Source organism: Rhinopithecus bieti, unplaced genomic scaffold (assembly GCF_001698545.2).
Source record: "Rhinopithecus bieti isolate Rb0 unplaced genomic scaffold, ASM169854v2 scaffold_34876, whole genome shotgun sequence".
NCBI classification, from domain to species: Eukaryota; Metazoa; Chordata; class Mammalia; order Primates; family Cercopithecidae; genus Rhinopithecus; species Rhinopithecus bieti.
Window position 1 is genome coordinate 671,228 of NW_016814760.1, and position 20,739 is coordinate 691,966.

At 36.5% G+C, this 20,739-nt stretch overlaps 1 protein-coding gene across 15 annotated transcripts in view; it reads right to left on the bottom strand.

The window, feature by feature from the left end:
* The window catches only part of RPS6KC1 (ribosomal protein S6 kinase C1), a 223,155-nt gene that overhangs the window by 92,400 nt on the left and 110,016 nt on the right, over positions 1-20,739 (bottom strand). For 13 of the 15 annotated variants that reach the window (XR_001881479.1, XM_017851939.1, XM_017851937.1 and 10 more), the window contains 2 exons: positions 16,163-16,278; positions 7,719-7,811 (listed from right to left, as the gene is read on the bottom strand). Coding sequence is in view for 14 of the 15 variants with exons in the window: in XM_017851939.1 (XP_017707428.1) it covers positions 7,719-7,811; positions 16,163-16,278 (209 nt within the window). In the remaining variant the exon portion in view is untranslated. The remainder of the gene's footprint in view (positions 1-7,718; positions 7,812-16,162; positions 16,279-20,739) is intronic. The other 2 variants (XM_017851949.1, XM_017851941.1) reach the window with 1 other exon arrangement.

Genomic DNA, 20,739 nt, shown 5'->3' on the forward strand with positions numbered 1-20,739 from the left:
AGTTGGTTTTCTTGAAAAGATAAATGTAACATAAATTTAATGAAATCAATGAATTTAAATAAAAAATTCATGGTATCGAATTCATTTTGGATTTTGTTGCTATTTTCTAATATTTTGTTGAAGATTTCTGCATCTTCATTTATGAGAATATTGGTCTCTAATTTTCTTTCTTCTAATGTCTTGATATCAGAGTAATACTGCTCTCATAAAATGAACTGGAAACTGTTTCCCTTTTTCCGTTTTCAGGAAGAATATGTGTAGAACTGGTACTGACTCTTCTTCAAAAGTTTGGTAGAATTCTCTGGTGAAACTATTTGGGCCTCAAGATTTCATCTTAGTGATATTTTAATTATAAGTTTGGTTCCCTTAATAGTTAAAGAGCCATTCAAATTATCTATTTTATTTTGGGTGGTAGTTTGTATTTTTCTATGAATTGGTTCATTCCATCTGAATTATCAAATTTACATGTGTAGGGCTGTTTGTAGTATTCCCTTGTTATCCTTTTGATGTAGGCAGGATCCACACCTGTTTCATTCCTGACAGTAATAACTGGTGTATTCTCTCTTTTTGTCACTCTTGTTAGAGGTTTGTCAATTTTACTGATCTTTGAAAAGAACCAGCTTTATGTTTCAATAATTTTTGTCTATGGTTTTTTATTTTCAATTTCAGTGATTCCTGCTCCTTACCTTTATTTCATTCCTCCTGCTTGCTTTAGGTTTATTTTGTTCTTTTTCTAGTTCTTTTGAGTTAGGAACCTAGATCTGATTTTTCCCATTTTCTGACATAATCATTTAGTGCTATAAGTTTCTCTCTGAACAATGGCTTAGCTGTGTCCCATAAATTCTGATACGTTCTGCTTTTGTTTTCATTCAACTATATGTTTTGGTTTTTTTTTTAAATACCCTTTGAGATTTCTTCTTTAACCCATGAATTACTTAGGAGTATAACTATATTTCTAGGTATTTGGAGAGATTCCTGTTGTTACTGACTAATAATTTGATTCAGATATGGTCAGAGAACACACCCAGTATGATTTCAATAATTCCAAATTTGTTGAGGTTTTTCAGTCCTAGAAATGGTCTGTCTTGGTATATGTTCCATGGGCACTGAAAAAGAATGTGTAGTCTGTTGTTCTTGGGTAGAGTGGTCTATAAAAGTCAGTTACATTTTGTTGGTTGATGGTATTATGGAGTTCTTCTGTATTGTTGCTGATTTGCTGTCTGTTTTATCAGTTTTTCAGACAGAGTGTTGAAGTCTCCAACTGTAACTGCCTATTTCTCCTTTCACTTTCTATCAGCCTTTGCTTCATATATTTTACAGTTCTGATGTCTGGCACATTCATTTGTTGGATTGCTATGTCTTCTTGGTAGATTGCCCTTTTATCATTATCTTATGTCCTCTCTGTCTCTCGTAATTTTCTTTGGTATGAAGCATATTTTATCTTGTATTAATATAGCCACTCCTGTTTTCTTTGACTAATGTTTGCATGACATGTCATTTCCATCCTTTTACTTTTTACATATATATATCATGGTTTATATATGACATATACATCATGATATACATATTTATGTCATTATATTATGTTTGAAGTGAGTTTCTTATAAATACCATAAAGTTGGGTCATATCTTTAATCCAATATTGATCTCTGTTTTTTTAACTGGCATATTTATAATGTGTTAGGGCTTAAGTTTGCAGCTATTTTTTGCGTTCTGTTTGTTCTGTTTCTATTTTCCTGAATTTTTGTGGGTTATTTGAACATTTTTTAGAATTCCATTTTGGTTTATCTATAGTATTGTTTGTTTGTTTGTTTGTTTCGAGATGGAGTCTCACTCTGTTGCCCAGGCTGGAGTGCAGTGGCATGATCTCAGCTCACTGTAACCTTTGCCTCCCAGATTCAAGTGATTCTCATGCCTCAGCCTCCTGAGTAGCTAGGACTACAGTCGTGCATCACCATGATGGTTAATTTTTGTATTTTTAGTAGAGACAGGGTTTTATCATGTTGCCCAGGCTGGTCTCAAACTCCTGACCTCAGGTGATCTGCCTGCCTCAGTTTCCCAAAGTGCTGGAATTACAGGTGTGAGCCACTGCACCCAGCCTATATAGCATTTTTGAGTGTATGCTTTAAAAAGCTTTTTAGTGGTTGCTCTAGTTATATTATATACACATAACCTATTGTAGTCTATAGGTATCATCATTTTACCATTTTAAGCTAAGCATAAAAACCTTATCTTCCTTTATGTCCCTTTACTCTCCCACATTTATAATTGCCTTAAACATTTTCTCTGCAAAAACTTAGAACTACATCAGAGAGTGTTAGAATTTTTGCTTCAACCATAAAAGATAATTTCTAAAGCTAGAGAGAAAGGAAATCCATTGTATTTACTTATATTTTACCCTTTCCAATGTTCTTTCTTTCTTCCTAATGTGACAAGATTCTTGCATGTATTGTTTCCATTTTGTTTAGAGAATGCACTTTATTCTTTTAGGGTAGACTCATCAGCAACAAATTCTCTTCGCATTTCTTCATCTGAGAATACCTTTATTTTCCCTTAATTCTTGAAAGGCATTTTCACAGGATATAGATTCTGCGTTGATAGTTCTTTCCTTTTAGCACTTAAAAAATGTTGTGCTATGTCCTTTTGATTTAATCCAGTTCAACCCAGTGTTCCCTGAATGAGCAAATACCCAAATATTGATGCTTCTGTGTTCCAAATACAGAAGGTTTTTCCACATATTATCAGAGAAGATATTATTTAGGTACTTTAAAAAATAAGTACCAGTCTTTAAACAGCTACTCAATTTGAGCAATTTCCGCACATTTTCTCAATTATATTTTAGCTCTAAAATAGAAATGCCTACATTTTTCCAATGGCAAGTGAGCTTAAGAATTCTGCCTGGCAGGCATCAGATAAAGTTGGGAAGATATCTTGATTACAAAATGCCAAGGCATCTGACCTAGCAAATAGTCACAGACTTACAAAATGTGTGGCATCTCTTATATCAATGACTTGCAAAGCATCATATTTAAGTAGTTTTTCAGTGACAATTTTGGCAATCCAGATAGATGATCCTCACTGATCTTCCTTGTGAATACCATACACACATGTACACACAGAATGATTCAGGCCACACACAAACCAGAACAGTTAACTGGCCATGGGGGAATCAAATCTTAGTATACCCTGAGTTTCAAGTAATCAATGTTCCCCTTACCCTTTTCTTTTTTTAACTCACAGGAGGCTGCAAAAACAGTACAAAGAGTCTCGTGTACCCTTCACCCAGCTTCCCCCAGTGGTGACACCTTATATAGTTCTAATTAAATATCACAACCAGGAACCTAACATTGGTACATTACTGTATACTAAACTATGAGCTCCTTTATACTTTTTATAGAGAAGTTATACAACAGTGACCTTTCTCGGAAACTCTCTTAGCACTCGGGCATTCTACTACCAGTCAAACTACCAATCTAGACTCTTCTAACCCAATTACAAATTATCATATATAAACAATCTTTATACACATACAAATATAAGCACATCCCATATATTCTTACCACACACATACAACAAAAAGAATTGCACCTGTGTCCATAAAAACTTATAATATTTTTCCACTAATTTCTACTCTCCCCTGCTATTGCTACACAAAGACTGTGTAAATAAACCTGCAGGATCAAAGAAATATTTAAAAGTTATCTAATGTAAAATTCCATCCAGTTCATTATATAGCATCCCAACAATCAATCTTTCAGCCTTCACCTGAATGTCTCAAATGACAAGAAACTCATAAGATCTAAAGGAATTCAGTATGCCTTTGGTCAATATGCTAATTCTCAAAAGGCATTTCTTATGAGCAGTAATTTGTTTCTCCTGAATTTGTACTAATTTGGTTCTACTTATAGCCTATGAGGACATAACATGCAAGTCTCTTCCCTAACTACCTTTTTCACAGAGAAACCAGGCATCCTGGTTTATCTAATTTTAGTTTATGCCTGTTGTTCTGACACAATTAATAGCCCTTTTCACCCTCAAGATTTGAGAAAACGTTATAGAGTTTCCCTATTCAAGACAGCCCTCAACTACTTGAAGACTACACAGTTTTTTTTATTTAATCAGGTTAAGTATTTCCCTGTTTTCTGGCTATTCTTCATATATGATTTTTGTGCATCTATTTTAATGAGGGATTTTATAATCCCAATTCAAAAGCAGAAAGTCATTTACTTCTTTTTGAATACCAGATCAACATACAGCTATGGAATTACTATCCCTCTGGGTAAACACTTTCTGAGTTGTCACCTCATACAATGGTACCAGATAGCAGTCTCATATTGTACCAGTAGGTGTCACTCTATATATACTTAAAATTAAATTAAGTTTTGATTATTTTATTCAACAAATATTTATTGAGCACCCATTATGTGCCAAGTGATTCTAGGTACTGAGAACATAGTGGTGACCAAGAAAGACACAATCTTGTTTTCACAGAGCTTACAATCTAGATATTAATAAAAAATCTGCTTTATTTTTTTCTACATAAACGTTTGTGAAATACTAATCCTAATGCAGTTCAATTCAGAACCATGTTTTTCCTAAGTTAATAGATAACACTCAAAATAACTCATAAAAAACAAATACTGTAATGAAACAGAATCAAAGAAACTGTGTTCTGCAGGACTAGATCAATATAACCTGGGTATTTTCTAACCTTTTGAATTTATTCAACATTTCTCTTCCATACTTCAAGTTTCTAAAACCCAAATTTTAGGTAGTCCTCAGTAGAATGGAAAGTAACTTATCTTTAAAAAAACAGTTCAACTTTCAAAAAATATACCTGCTTTTTTTTTCTCTCTCTCTCTCTCTGTTTTTTGAGACAGGGTCTGGCTCTGTTGCCCAGGCTGGAGTGCGGTGGCACAATCTCGGCTCACTGCAACCTCTGCCTCCCAGGTTCACACAATTCTCCTGCCTTAGTCTCCCAAGTAGCTGGGATTACAGGAGCCCACCACCATGGCCAGCTAATTTTTATATTTTTAGTAGGATGGGGTTTCCCCATATTGGCTAGGCTGGTCTCAAACTCCTGACCTCAGGTGATCTGCCTACCTCGGCCTCCCAAAGTGCTGGGATTACAGGCATGAGCCACAGCTCCCAGCCTATACCTACTTATGTTTTTACAGGAATATGTTATAAATTTTAAAGACTTATTAATTCCCAAAGTTTCTTAATTCCCCAAATACATATTCCCTTATCTCTACTAAGAATAATTAGGCCAGGCACCATGGCTCACACCTGTAATCCCCGCACTTTGGGAAGCTGAGGCGAGTGGATGATCTGAGGTCAGGAGTTCGAAACCAGCCTGGCCAACATGGTGCAACCCTGTCTCTACTAAAAATACAAAAAAATATTAGCCAGGCATGGTGGTGTGCGCCTGTAAATCCCAGCTACTCAGGAGGCTGAGACAGAAGCATCGTTTGAACCCACGAGGTGGAGGCTGCAGTGAGCCAAGATTGTGCCACTGCATTCCAGCCTAGGCGACAGAGTGAGATTCTGTTAATTATTTAAAAAAAAAAAAAAAGTTAAATGTCACCTTTTAAACACCAAACACCTTTCCCAGCTAAACAGAGTAAGAAAAGACAGTACCAAATTATTCCTCAGCAGAACTTAGGAATTCTTCCACTGTCAAAGGTCCTTCTATTTTCTTTCTTGGCACAATCTCGGCTCACTGTAACCTCTGCCTCCCGGGTTCAAGTGATTCTCCTGCCTCAGCCTCCCAAGGAGCTGGGATTACAAGTGTGTGCCACCATGCCCAGCTAATTTTTCATAGTTTTGGTAGAGACAGGGTTTCACCATGTTGCCCAGGCTGGTCTCGAACTTCTGGCCTCAAGTGATCCACCCGCCTCAGCCTCCCAGAGTGCTGAGATTACAGGCATGAGGCACCACGCCTGGCTTTTTTCTTTTCTTTTTTTTTTTTTTTAAAGACTTGATATTTATTTATTTATTTAGAGACAGAGTTTTACTCTGTCACCCAGGCTGGAGTACAGTGGCATGACCACGGCTCACGGCAGCCTCAAAGTCCCCAGGCTCAGGGGATCCTTTCACCTCAGCCTCCCGTGTAGCTGGGACTATACACTCAGCTACTTTTTCTATTTTTTTGTAGAGGCAGGGTCTTACCATGTTGCCCAGATAGTCTCAAACTCCTGGGCTCAAGTGATCTGCCCACCTCGGTCTCCCAAAGTGCTTGGATTACAGGTGTAAACTACAGCACCCAGCCAAAAGCCCTTATTTAAACAAACCTGAGAGACTAATAGCTATTAGTATTAGTAACTAGGTAACTTACTTACACTTATAGTATAGCAATGAAAGGCCATACTTTGTCAAATAAATAGATCTAAGAGAGGGGGCAGACACTGTACCTCAAGAAGGTATACTTGCCTGCAAAGAAATCTGAGAATCTAGAAACTACTCAATTACTATATTGTCTTCATCTACTCTCAAATTGAATGTTTTCCAAACTGGAAAAGCCACAGAAAACATGGTTATGGAAATATTTCAGGCTCTTAAAAAAAGAAAAATCCTACAGCTTAGAATTTTTTAAGTTCAAAATTCAGTAACATGAATGTGAGAAAAATGATCCTTGCCAGAACTTAAGACACTGACAGTTTTATATAATATCCAACTTAATGTTCCCTTGGGAATGCTTCAAACTATTACTGTCTAAATTGCTAGAGAATACTACATATTGTTCAATTTTAGCATGGACTCACATGCATACTTTACAAATACTCAATGAATAGTTAAGTTAAAAATGAACATTAAGGTGCTTCATAAAAAACAGCTAATGGTGAAAAAATATCTAAATTAACCTATCCCTTAATATTAAATAAAGCATTTGATTTACTTTGAATGGTAAAGTGGTGGTTGAGCAAATATACTTAAAACATAGTTTGTTGTCTGTGGCTTTTAGTTTACACTTGTAAACCATCTGATAGGAACAGTATTGTTAACATTTGGTGTGAGATGTCACCAAATTTGCACATACACAATGGCAGATATCTCTGTGAGGCCAGTATTTTTACCCCCAAAATTAAAATGCATGTGTGTGAGAAGTGAGGGGTTAGTGTACTAGAAAAAGCACAGCTTTTGAGTCACAAAAATTAATATTCAAATCCCAGCACCATCCTAAATTAGTTACGTGACTTTGGGCCAAGTTATTTAATCTGCTCTAAACATCACTTTTCCACCAAGATGCAAACAAAATTGTAAGAAAGATTAAGTTGCTTCATATAAAATGCCTAATATAGGGTCTGACACACAGTAGGTGCTCAACAAATGGTAGTTATAAGGGGATTCCACTTTTCTTTTTGACCATTAAAATGACTGTATTAATTAATGTTGAACAACTACTGGCTCACAATTGTAATTAAACACAAAGTACATCTTTACTCTGCTATAACACTTTTATAAAACCAAATCCCTTACTCAACTGAATGCCAACAAATATGCACCTTCTCCTTTAGCTCAAATATATTTTGCATGACCTTACATGAATTGCTCAGATAAAAGCTTTTTCTCTTCTGCTTTTGTTATTTTAAAGTGCAGATGCATTTGAGTCATTTTCTCCTTTTGTTTCATATCCTTAAGATCCAAAGCTTCAAAGACAGAATGTCAGCATGCAGTCGATTTATGACTGAACTCTTGAAGAGACACTGAAGAATTACCTTGTCAATCACCCCAAGGACTCTGAAGGCCTTCAGCTCCTCGGCAGGGCTCCTTAGGTTCCAAGGGGGCCTTGAACTTAGTGATCCTGGAGGCTAATGGAAGATATCAAAGATTATACATCAATCAGGGAGGTACTTGAAGGAAGGCTGCCTGCTGAAGCAAATGCCAGGCCAAAGGAAAGTAAATTCATCATAAATCAGAGAATGGAAAGATGAAAGGAGGAAGTTTCTGTTTGTCTGTAATATGATTAAAAATAAAACTAAAGAAAATCAAAAGAAAAGCAAGAAAAAAGTTGCAAGTAAATAAATCATAACATTGAAAAAAATTTTAAAAAGAAAAATTAATGAGCTGATAGTTGCTAGAGCAATAACTCAATTCAGACCATACAGCTATCATAAAACTTTGTAACAAATGGATAACTGGGCCAACAATCAATCCCAGTATTATATTTACCCCAGACACCTCAACAGTAATTTGGAAGTGGGGGAACTAAAAATAATAATAAGCACACACGGGTAGGGAGAGGCACAAGCCATTCTTTCTCATCATGAAGTTACAGCTCTATAATTGTTACTTTACGTATTATGTGTTTTCAGAGGGACTGGGTCCATCCAAATTCAACCAGAAAATTACCAATAATGGTGAAAAATTAAGAAGCTTCATCATATAACCAATAATTACTAAAACTGAGCCTGCTTACGAGATGATTTACAAGAGAAATAAATTTTTCTTCGATGTGGAAAACAGTCTGTTAGCTACACACAAAAAAAGATTCAAAAAATCAGTGAACATAGGAAGGAACATTTAAATTCTGCACACAATTTTAAAATAATCCCAACTTCCATTTATTAGTTTTAGTTTTTCTCTATCAGTAACATAAGCCATTAAATTAGATAAATTCTAAGGGCACCTCCATATGACATTTACAACTATAAAGTACTGCTATATTGATCCTATATTAAAATGGTGATGCTGCAAAGGACAACAGGAGACACAAAGCCTTACTACATACTTAAAGCAGACCTTCTTGCTATCAAAAATCTATTAGAATACAGAAGAAACATTCTGATTCTATGAACTGAAGATAAAACATCCTGATCAAACACCATGGTAAGGGAATTACTGAGATACCATTTTTGTCCCTGTACAGACCAACATCACCAGACAGGCAGCTCCTTGAGAATAGAAAATGTGTCTTATTCATCTCTATATTCACAGTGCCTCGCATATTGCTAGTATTTAGTTGGAAAACATGAGGGAGAGCAGAAATGAGGAGAGCAGGGAGAAAGGAAGGAATCTTGGAAAACTAGGTGTCACTTACAACTGGGAAAACTACCACTTGTGAAATTCTCTGAAAGCAGCAATTCTAATTGTTTTCCATTTTTGTTTTGTTTTTAGATTTAGCAAGAAAACAATAATTTAACTGTACCTGAAATGGTGTTTAAGTTTCAAAAGAGACTTTTTATTTCTTAAAGATGCTTGAGAAAGTTGGTGATAGTGACAATTAGACTAGATAATAACCTTTAAACTAAGGGGAACCTTTTTAGGGATATAAAAACATTTAGCAAGGTATTTTAGTGTTATAATGTAACAGCATTCATTATATTCATTCAGTGTATACTCATTCAGTGTATAATGTAACATTATATTCATTATAGTCATTCAGTGTATAATGTAACCAACATGTAACAGCAATAGCCTTTTTTAAATTTTTTTTTGAGATAGAGTTTCCCTCTTGTTGCCCAGGCTGGAGTACAGCAGCTCGATCTTGGCTCACCGCAACCTCTGCCTCCCGGGTTCGAGTGATTCTCCTGCCTCAGCCTCCTGAGTAGCTGGGATTACAGGCACCCACCACCATGGCCAGCTAATTTTTGTATTTTTAGTAGAGACGGAGTTTCACCATGTTGGTGAGGCTGGTTTCGAACTCCTGACCTCAGGTGATCCACCCACCTCGTCCTCCCAAAGTGCTGGGACTGAAGGCATGAGCCACCACACCCAGCCAGTAGAAATAGTCTTTTCTATCTTCATTTACGTTGTTTCATCTCTATTCTTCACCCCATACCAGGCGATGCACCTACAGGAAGTTAGTATTATATAATTCCCATTTTATGAATAAAGGGATTCTCAGAATGCTGGAATGTTTGTCTGTGGTCAGAAAGAGAGACAGTGGAAGAACTCCAACTACTATTCTAAAGCTTGCAGTCCTTTTACTAATCAACACATTCTGAAAATTAAAAATTCTTTTCTGCTGCTGCTTCTTGCTACAAGAACAAGTAAGAACTGTTTGTGATTTTGGCAAAAGGAATGCTAAGGAAAAGTTGTAAGGAGGGAAAAAAAGAATACTTTAAATGATATTTAGTCCACTACATTTGTCTTAGAAAATATGGCCAAGTATCTCCAACATCCCTATCTCCTATTTATACCTTCTTATTCACAGATGTCACTGTTTCTTTCGGTTTCCAAAGAAAGTTACTGGTTCACTCTGGCAATTTAAAGAGTAAAGAAAGCAAACTACAAAATCTCTATCGCAACTTTCAACAAATAATTACTGTGCACCAACTATGTGCATGATAACTGAAAGGGCTATAAATCATCAAAAGGCCCAGTCTAACCTCAAGAAGTTCACCATTTATTTGAGGAGATAAGACAAATACATGAAAAGTTAAATAACAATAAAACATTATCTTAAAAATATGGGACTACACAAATATGTCATTAGTGTATGAAAAACTGTGGTCTCAGAAAGATGTGGGATTAAAGGTGATTTTAAATGTTATGTGGAAATTAGATTAGGAAAAAGTTATTCTATACTGTATACAACTGGAAAGCATTAGCCTGGTGGGCAAAAGTTGTTCAAATTGGAGAACAGAAGAAAATAAAATTATATACTTAGGGTCAGTTTTCTCAGGCCTTGAATGCCAAGAAGAAAAGTCTTGACTATACAGTCTCCGAAGTCTAGACAACAAGTTTTTCTATGAGAAGTAACCCAATGAAAACAGTGATTTAATAAGGTTACCCTTGGAAAGACGTGAATGGGGAAATTGAAGGGGAAATGACCAAAGGCAAAGTGATCATTAAAGTTCTCTTTCTACTTTAACCATCTATAAAAGTTTGAGATCACAGAAATGAACAAAGAAAGATCATGAAATAAAATCATCAATAAAAAAATTGTATTTCTCATATGTAGTGCTTAAATTGGGTAGAATCCTATAGATCTACTCCTTTCTTCAGATGGCAAAAGGACATACAAATCCACAGAATTTTAAGAGCAGAAACAGACCTTAGAGATCAAGTCCAACTTTTTTTTTTTAGATGAGAAAACTGAGACGCAGCAAGGTTAGCAAAAGTAGGTAATAGATAACAGAGGATTAAATCTTACTCATGAAATAAAAGAATGTTGTTAGGTGAAACTCAGCCCATTGTGCTATGAAGTGCGACGGGAGAAGCAGGGTATTTCTATGTAATATGATTGAGTTCCTTGATGGAAAAGTAAGATTTTCACTTATATTTATTAGCTATTATAGCAGAAGATGCCCAGTGAGGCAAAGAATAGTTGTATTCATCTATACCTGGTATAGATGGGAAGAGAGACAAGGGAAGAGACAAGAATACATCACGACCCAACAATCTTCAAAAGCAGAGGTGGCAAGTACATATCATTCAACTGGTCAAGTCCATGGCAGGAATCTCTGCTAATCCCACAGTCTCACAACTCTTCTCAATACAACGCTCCTGGCAGCCACTACTCATGGATTAGAATTGGCACACCAGTTAAAACCTACTTACTATTGTTGTTCTCGCTCTGTCGCTGAGGCTGGAGTGCAGTGACACGATCTCGGCTCACTGCAACCTCGACCTCCCAGGCTCAAACGATAGCCTTGTGCCTCAGCCTCCTGAGTAGCTGGGGTTACTGGCATGTGCCACCACACCTGGCTAATTTTTTTTTTTTTTTTTTTTGTAGTAGAGACGGGGTTTCACCATGTTGGCCAGGCTAGTCTCGAATGCCTGGCCTCAAGTGATCCACCTGCCTCAGCCTTCCAAAGTGCTGGGATTACAGACCTGTTGTACATTCTTGAAAAGGCTTTGTTTCTGTTTGGGGATTTGTTTTTGAAGTTGCTGTTCAGCCTGCCCACTGTCTTTTTCACTTGATATTATTTCCTGTTCTCAATGAGCTCTCTCTATTCTTCCCAATCTGTTGGTGTAGTACTTCTTAAATTTTAATGTGTATGTGCATCACCTGATGATCTTGTTAAAGAGAAGATTCTGATTCAGTAGATCTGATATTCTGCAAGTCCACCAAGCTCTCAGGTAATGCTGATGATGCTGGTTCACCAACCACATTTAAAAGAGGTTTACTTACTCCTCAAATAACCTGAGAGAGAGTAACCATTATTGCAGGAAAATAAGCAATCAAGGGCAAAAGGAAAGTACCACAAAGAGTGTATCAAGAAACCACACTCTGAACTCTAATGTCTAATTATGCCAGAGCTCCTGAATTTGGCTTCATCCCTGAATTTTTGGCTTTGCAAAGACTTTCATGGGCAATCTACTAACCCTAATACCCAGTCTCCTGAGCCGCACTAGGTCACATTTCAAGCCTGACACTGAATTGCAGGCCTATTACTGACTTAAGCAAATGTCTCACTGAGAGCAAATTTAAAATATTTTCTAAGGAATAATGGAATAATATCAATTAATAATACAAGCAAACAAAATGCACAATAGAAAAACACTTTCAGTATTATTATATCAGTTGCATTCAAAATCTACAAATATTCAGGAAAGGTATACATTCTACATATTAATTTTCATTCACACCTTGTAACTAAATAAAACATATCCACACTTTAAAACTACACAATATTTTGTTCTAAATTTAGATCATTTATTGTATTTTCTAAATTTGATCCAGAGTTTCAAATTCCTACAGCTAAAAAAAGCAAAAAAAAACTATTCTAAATCTTTTCCAGGGGGGAGAGCCTTTTTAACATTACCCTTCTTAAATCAATTCAGATGTTGCTTGGCCCCGTAAGGATTTATTTTTTATAAAAAAGAAAAAAAAAAGGAAAGAAAGAATCATTCTCCTTCAGTTAAGATTCGAACTTTGCTTCAAAAAAAACCTCATTTCTTTTTTTTTCTGAAACCTGCTCCTAAATTTTCTTGGAACCTTTTATGTAATGAAGCAATGAAGAAAAGAGTAAGAGAGTGCTTTTTTTCCTTTCTGTGCTTTTGCAAAAGGACATTAACGTGAATGACTGGGAAACTTAGAACTTTTGTATTTACTATATAAGGATCTCTAAAGTTCAGTAAAGCAAACACTTAAAACATCACAGAAAACCTGGGTGGAAGGAGTCACGACAGACTGTACCAAAGGAGAAAACAGTAACTAACAAAAATTTAAAAGTCAAAAAGGGTTCCTTTATTGTCTTAATCAACCAGGCTAGAAAGAAATGTTTGCACACTGATTCCAGAGAGAAGTAATATCTGCTTTGCACTAAATATGAGCTAAAGGGGCCTTAGAAATCATTTATACAAATCTTCTCATCGTGTTGGTTGACATTCAGGCCCAAAGATGGTTAAAGAAGTGGAATAATAAATGCACCAAGCTAATCACAATCCTCTGAAAGACTTTTAAATTATACATAAGAAAATAATCAAGCATGCTCTTGGCCAAAAAGGGCCAGGCTTAACAAAATAACATACAAAAGGAAAATTTAAAAAGCAAATGTTTACCATGAGAGAAAAATACTGTGCCTACTCTCCTCTAGCCTCCTTGCCTAAGAACTGAAAAAATCCTACATGTCAAATCAGATTCAGATGACACCCCTTTTTATCCTTTCTGATAGAATTTCCCATTCTTCTACATGGCTCTTACCAGTGTAACTTTGTTTGCTCAACTATGTACATATATAGGTCCTCAACTATGCTACAGGATTTGCAAGAGCAGGCTGTGTCATCATCTTTTGTATAACTCCAAAGTATATCTAGTTTGATTCTATACACAGTCTTAACAGATGCTTAATGAGTTAGTGTATAATCAAATGTAATCACCTTTCCTATATTAGATCTCTTCTGTTTTATTCTCATTAGCAGTTATACTTGAAGAAATTCTGACTGATATACTTCATGGTTCTATTCTTCTAGTCTAAACTACACAGGAGGCTCAACGTACTTATTTACCTAAGAAATTATTGCTTCATAGACATGCCTATAGGAAACTAACAGGAATGCAAAAGTGGGAGGATTACATAAATAAGTATAGGTAGACCATTCAAATTTAATGTTATAAGAATGAATAGAATACTGATAATTTTAAATCCCTAAAACTTTTAGAATATTAGCCAGGCGCGGTGGCTCACGCCTGTAATCCCAAGCACTTTGGGAGGCCAAGGCGGGTAGATCACCTTAGATCAGGAGTTCGAGACCAGGCTAGCCAACATGGCGAAACCCCATCTCTACTAAAAATACAAAAATTAAACAGGTATGGTGGCATGCACCTGTAGTCCCAGCTACTTGGGAGGCTGAGGCAGGAGAATCGCTTGAACCCGGGAGGCAGAGGTTACAGTGAGCCAAGATCACGCCACTGCACTCCAGCCTGGGTGACACAGCGAGACTCCATCTCAAAAAAAAAAAAAAAAAAATTAAAAGAAAACAATTTAAAACAATTTTATAATATTTATAAGACATATTTAGTAAAACAAGTTTGCAGGGAATTATGTTAATGCTTTTATCAATGCCCCCCTCCAAAATGAAATTGAGTATATATACACATTAGTACTACACAGGAGGAAGGTTGCCAATCCCATGGAAAAAGTAATGTTCACATAAATATTCCACTTAAAAAGATAAAATTCAATGGCAAAAAAGTAAAGGAGGTAAACTTAATAATATAATTAAAAGAACCATGATAGAGAATAGGATAGATTAGCAAACAGAATACAGACTAGAAGAGTCACAGTAATTCACAATCTGAAAATGAATCAGCAGAATAATGTCATTTAAAACACAATCATTATGTTAAAGCAACATAAGTATATTGCTTGCAAGCTGAAATACAATCCTTTTGTTCTATAAGACATGGTCAAACACTTAACATCAGAAATTCTCAGAATGTCTTACACTGATCAGTACAGTTTTGATAACTGCTATCTTATCATTTTCAAAAAGTATACAAAGCATAAAATGTGTGGGAAAAGTATGTAAGGCGGTATATGAATGGGAAATGAAGAATGAGGCTAAAACTTAAGTTTTTGGCTTATGGGCTGATCTTTGTGCTAGAGAGGCATTTGATTTATGTGTACCTGTGTAATCCACATGAGTGATTTTTTTTTTACTTCATTTAATCCTAGTAACTACCCAGCAAAAAATTACTATATTCTCATTAATCAGATATAGAAACTGACATTCAGAAGTGGGATTAAGCATCTTGTCCAATCTTCTATGACTTCAAGTGGCAGAGCTGGATATGAACAAGGCTGCCTGATTCTTAGATCAATGAAGACAACAAACTATTTGGGAGGCCAAGGCAGGCGGATTATGAAGTCAGGAGATCGAGACCATCCTGGCTAACATGATGAAACCCCGTCTCTACTAAAAATACAAAAAAGTTAGCAAGGCATGGTGGCGACACCTGTAGTCCCAGCTACTCAGGAGGCTGAGGCAGAAGAATGGCGTGAACCTAGGAGGCAGAGCTTGCAGTGAGCCTAGATCGTGCCACTGCACTCCAGCCTGGGGGACAGACTGAGACTCCATCTCAAAAAAAAAAAAAAAAAAAAAAAAAAAAAAAAAAACTAAACCCTTTTCCCATCTCCAAAAGACACAATTCTTAAATTGCATCAGAAAAACTTAGTGTGATATAAAGAAAAAAATAACAGAAAAGTTTCCTCCAGAAATTTGCCAAATCCAGGTTGATACAGCATAAAAACAATAATAACCTGCAATGCTTCTAACGTTTTCAGCATTCATCTGCCTTAGACAAGTCTAGGGGAAGTCCCAAATAACCTAACTATCCCTGCTAGAATTATGCTTTTATAATTTCAAGTGACCAATAGCATATACTTGTGTAAGTTATGCTTAAAATGAATAGTTTTAACATGAATCAATAAAACTGGAGAACAATTATACAAGAATCACAATCTAACTTTAAAAAGTCCAAATACAAATAGATATCATAACAGTATAAATTACTGTCAATCTACAGATGAGGAAATTAAGGGTACAGTAAGAAACTAATAAAAGACCAAGAAAAGGAGAAAGCAAGTCTCATTTTATTCCACTTTTGGTGGTTTGCTATAATGCTTTTCTTTCTACCAACAACCTTTATGAAAAGTATTAATAAAATTCAAAAAATCAAAATCCTATAACATTCTAATTACAAATAAAGCTGACAGACTAGACAGCAAAAAATCACTGAAGAAAATACACAACAAAATATGAGACATACCTGAGATACATCATCAAGTTGAAGTTTCCCATAAAGACTAGAGATACTTTCGGCCCGCATGAGATACTCAGCTGTTCTTCTCTTCACAGCTTCTCGGCGGGTAGGGCTTGACTCTCCTAAAAAAAAAAAAATCTGAATATGTAAAAAATAAACTTTCTTCAGTTCAACCTGAAAATTAACTTCCTTGTACCCAATGTGCTGCTTATTCACGTTTCTAACTGAAAAGAAGAGATATTCAAAATTGGAAAAGACATGAAAGTTATTAATATCAACCAAGTCTAACTATTACCCCCCACTGATTTCATTTATCCAAATTCTAACATTCTCCTATTTAAATATGTATTGATAATTTGACGTATTTTAGTAGGAGTCAAATATATAAGAAATGTCTATCTGTAAAAAGCTCTGAAGACAAAAAGACTAGCTGTAGTCCAGACATTATACAGCTAAGCAACTCAACAAATAGGACCAAATGCAACAGATGTTTTGTGTGTGTGTGTGTGTGTTTACAACCTTGGTTTTTTCTAAAAACCAAATCCTATAAAATAATGTTTCCTAGTTTGCTGAACTGAAGTGAAATGAATTATAAAAAAGAGATAATTTCCCCCAAAAGACTACTAGTAGAACCCTCTTCTTATTTCTGCCTGGAACAGCATCTTCTCCTGCCTCTGGGAAATGACCCTTTCTTCTTCCCATCATACTCTTCCACCCCTTCCCCCATCACTAACCAGGTGGTTTGAATGAAAGCTGCTTTCTTGTTTCAGATGTCAGTCCCTCTAATCACCAAGGTCCATTTAGCCAAGGGTGGGCCCCCCTAGTCACAAGCTGAGCCAATCATAGAATCCTATCCTCCTGGCCACAGTTTAAGAAGGGAGGAATTGGCACAACACAAACTGGACTGTCTTTGTTACTCAAGCTGTAAATAAGAGGAGTACGAACTGCCAACAGCCGGTTTCTGCCAATGCAAAAAAAGGCCAATGTGAAAAAACGAACTTGACTCAGAAAGCAGATATGGGAGACTTAAAAGGAAAATAGAAAGAAATCCCAGTGTTTTCAGGTGAACCTACATTCCTCTAACGTAACTGGCATCCCTGATTTCAGGCAAAGCCACATTCCTGCCCTTCTTTCCCTGAGGTAGTTCAAATTTGGATTTCCGCACATGCAAACCAAAGAATTCTGACTAAATACAGACCTCAACGAAAAGCTGCAACAAAGTTGGGATTGCAATTTTGCTAAGTAACTTTCCTTTCACACTTTTTACATTACTATTCCACCTCTTCTCTTTTATGAGGAATTCACAAATATAACTGGTCTTGGTGGGGGGAAAATTCTATTGCTTTTAACCGTGGAACCATCTACATTTATTTATTAACTCTCCAACTCCTCAACCCACAATTAAAATGTCAGTGTACTTCTACCTCTACCCTTACAATCTGCTTACTTCTAAATGCAAGGTTTTAGAGGGCTTTTCTACTCAGTTGAAAAATGAGTATCTTCTGTGAAAATCACTTAAATAACTATAACATACTTTGAAGATAAATATGCCATATAATAACAGCTATTCACTATTTCTACACAATACTAGTCCTTTGGTTTAGGGTTTACTGTGTCTGCAGTCTGCTATTTCCATTCTCACCAGCTCTTCTCGTTTCAGATTATGCCTTCCAAGCCCTAATTTAAATCCCCATTTAAGATTTTTGATTCACCTTAGGCTCAAATATAAGAAAAACTATGGCAATTTACCTTTAAATTCAGTGTGTTTAAGCTTTAATAACGTTTCAAAATTTGCTTTGTGAAAAAAAATCAACTCATCTCACAAAATAATTTGGAATTCGAAAATGCCAAGATATGGAACACCTAGTTAAAGCTAGAGTTAAAGTCATATTTTATAATCAAATTACTATTTTTTAAACTTTTGGTTTTTCTGCCACTTTCTAGGCAGTCTCCATAGCAACAGAGAAACAAGAACCAGAAGCCAGAAGTTGAAATGGACTCCTGCTGAATATGGTGGTTCCACTTCCAAGGAAACTACAATGAAGTGATGGAAATACTGAAAGGCTTTTTAAATGTAGCCTTATACATAGGCCAGGTGCAGTGGCTCATGCCTATAATCCCAGCACTTTGGGAGGCCAAGGCAAGCGGATCCCCTGAGGTCAGGAGTTTGAGACCAGCCTGGCCCACATGGAGAAACCCCGTCTCTACTAAAAACACAGAATTGGCCAGGCACGGTGGCTCATGCCTGTAATCCCAGCACTTTGGGAGGCCGAGGCAGGTGGATCGCGAGGTCAGGAGATCGAGACCATCCTGGTCTACTAAAAATACAAAAACTTAGCTGGGCATGGTGGTGGGCAACTGTAGTCCCAGTTACTCGGGAGGTTGAGGCAAGAGAATGGCGTGAACCCAGGAGGCGGAGCTTGCAGTGAGCCAAGATCATGCCACTGCACTCCAGCCTGGGCGACAGTGCGAGAGACTCTATCTCAAAAAAACAAAAACAACAACAACAAAAAACATAAAATTAGCCAGGCATGGTGGCGGGTACCTGTAATACCAGCTACTCACTAGGCTGAGGCAGGAGAATCACTTGAACCCAGGAGGCAGAGGTTGCAGTGAACTGAGATCACGTCATTGCACTCCAGCCTGGGTGACAGAGCGAGACTCGGTCTCGGAAAAAAAAAAGTAACCTTATACGTAAATACTATGGTTCCTTCCTTATCAGTCCCTTAAAAGGAGGTCATCATCACTGCTGATCAATAGCAGCATTCAAGAATAAAAACTATCTCTTGAAGATTTCTGCTCCTGGATGTTTATTCAGGTTTGTCAGCATCAGCAAAAAAAAAAAAAAGATGACTCTACAGAGTTCCAGGATATTTCTAACTAGTCAAATTACTGACAAATGTGACTTTAAACAGATTTTAATTGACTAAAAAATGTTTACTTAACTCTAACCTGCTTGATTTCTTGTTCTCCATTTTAAAATACGCACACACACAGTCCACAATGATTATCTGTTAATCATTCAGCTAGAGCAAGAATTTCTACTGGGCTTACGCATTCAAAAAAGAAAAACTAGGCTGTGGCTCACTCCTATAATCCCAGCACTTTGGGAGGCCAAGGTGAGAGAACTGCTTGATCCCAGGAGTTCAACACAAGCCTGGGCAACACAGCAAGACCCCATGTCTGTCTCTACTGAAAATACAAAAACCAGCCAGGCATGTTGGTGTGCACCTGTGGTTCCAGCTACTTGGGAGGCTGAGGCGGGAGGATCACTTGAACCCGGGAAATCATGGCTGCAGTAAGCCATGCTCATGTCACTGCATGAACCACTGTACTCCAGCCTGGGGAACAGAGCAAGATTCCATCTTTAAAGAAAAACTGTTCCCATTATTCAATAACCTTTATGTTAAAAAGTTCTGGTGTATCATGAAAGATGTCTTAATGTGGATTGTGACAACCTGTGTTTCTTCACCTTCTCAATTTCTGATCATACAGGGTGATTACAGTGTGTGATCTCTGACAGGGAGTGGCTGAGTAGATGTGAGGAGAAAATCCAAAGTTGTTGATGAAATTTACAGAAACACTCAATTACCCATCCTGTGTTTCTCAGTGCACCATCTCTGACTTCAGTCACTAAGAAAAGTTTTATAGAAGGCATGGTATACAGATAACGGAATCCAGAAATTCTAACTTATCCAAGAAGCCATCACCATTTGGCACCCTTCATTATACTACATTCTATTTATAAGAAATATATTTCTTCTCTTTCATAAGAAAATTAAGTCTCAGGAATGTGAAATGTCTTTCTCAGTTACACAGTTACTTTAAGAGCCTGAACCTAAACCATGTCATACACCATACTTCAGGGTACTTGCCACTATCTTAAGCTACCTTTCAATATAAAGTATCGTAACTGAATTTGAATTTGATTATTCAACTGTTTCTGAATAGAACAAGAAAAATACAGAGCATGGGAGAAGCACAGGTGAGTATGGAAACAAAGATACAGAGAAATAAACATAAGAATTTGAGAAAGGTGCCTGTCAGGCAACAAAACAAAGTGGAATCAGAATGGAAAGACAAAGACAACAGACAAACATACAGGAGAACTGGAGCTACAAAGAGGTATATGTCATACCATGTAAAAGAGAATAGGCCTTTCTGGAAAAAACTGGTCTCTTGAACATCTTTATTACCCAAATATTTATTTGGAAAACAATGGCCTTTTCTCATTTACCCATTTAAAAAAAAACTCAAGGGGCATTTTTACTCACGGAACTAATACAATTCATTTAGCAACCTAGAATAAAAAATAGTTCTTCCAATTCTACCCCTAGTCACTAAAAAGAATATAACTAACAGCCTCATCATTTGTTTAACAAAAGAAAAGCCATGCTGGAGGAAGAACAAGCCAATTTAAACATCTTGAAAGACAATGTGTCTGTATCTGTGTTTCATGGGAAGTTTTAAGGGGTTATTAAGAGTATTTTGACTCCATTTGATTTTGGCCACATGCACAGAACTTAATCCCCACATAAGACTCTACTTAGTCACATTTTATTATATTCTTATCTTTATTTCGC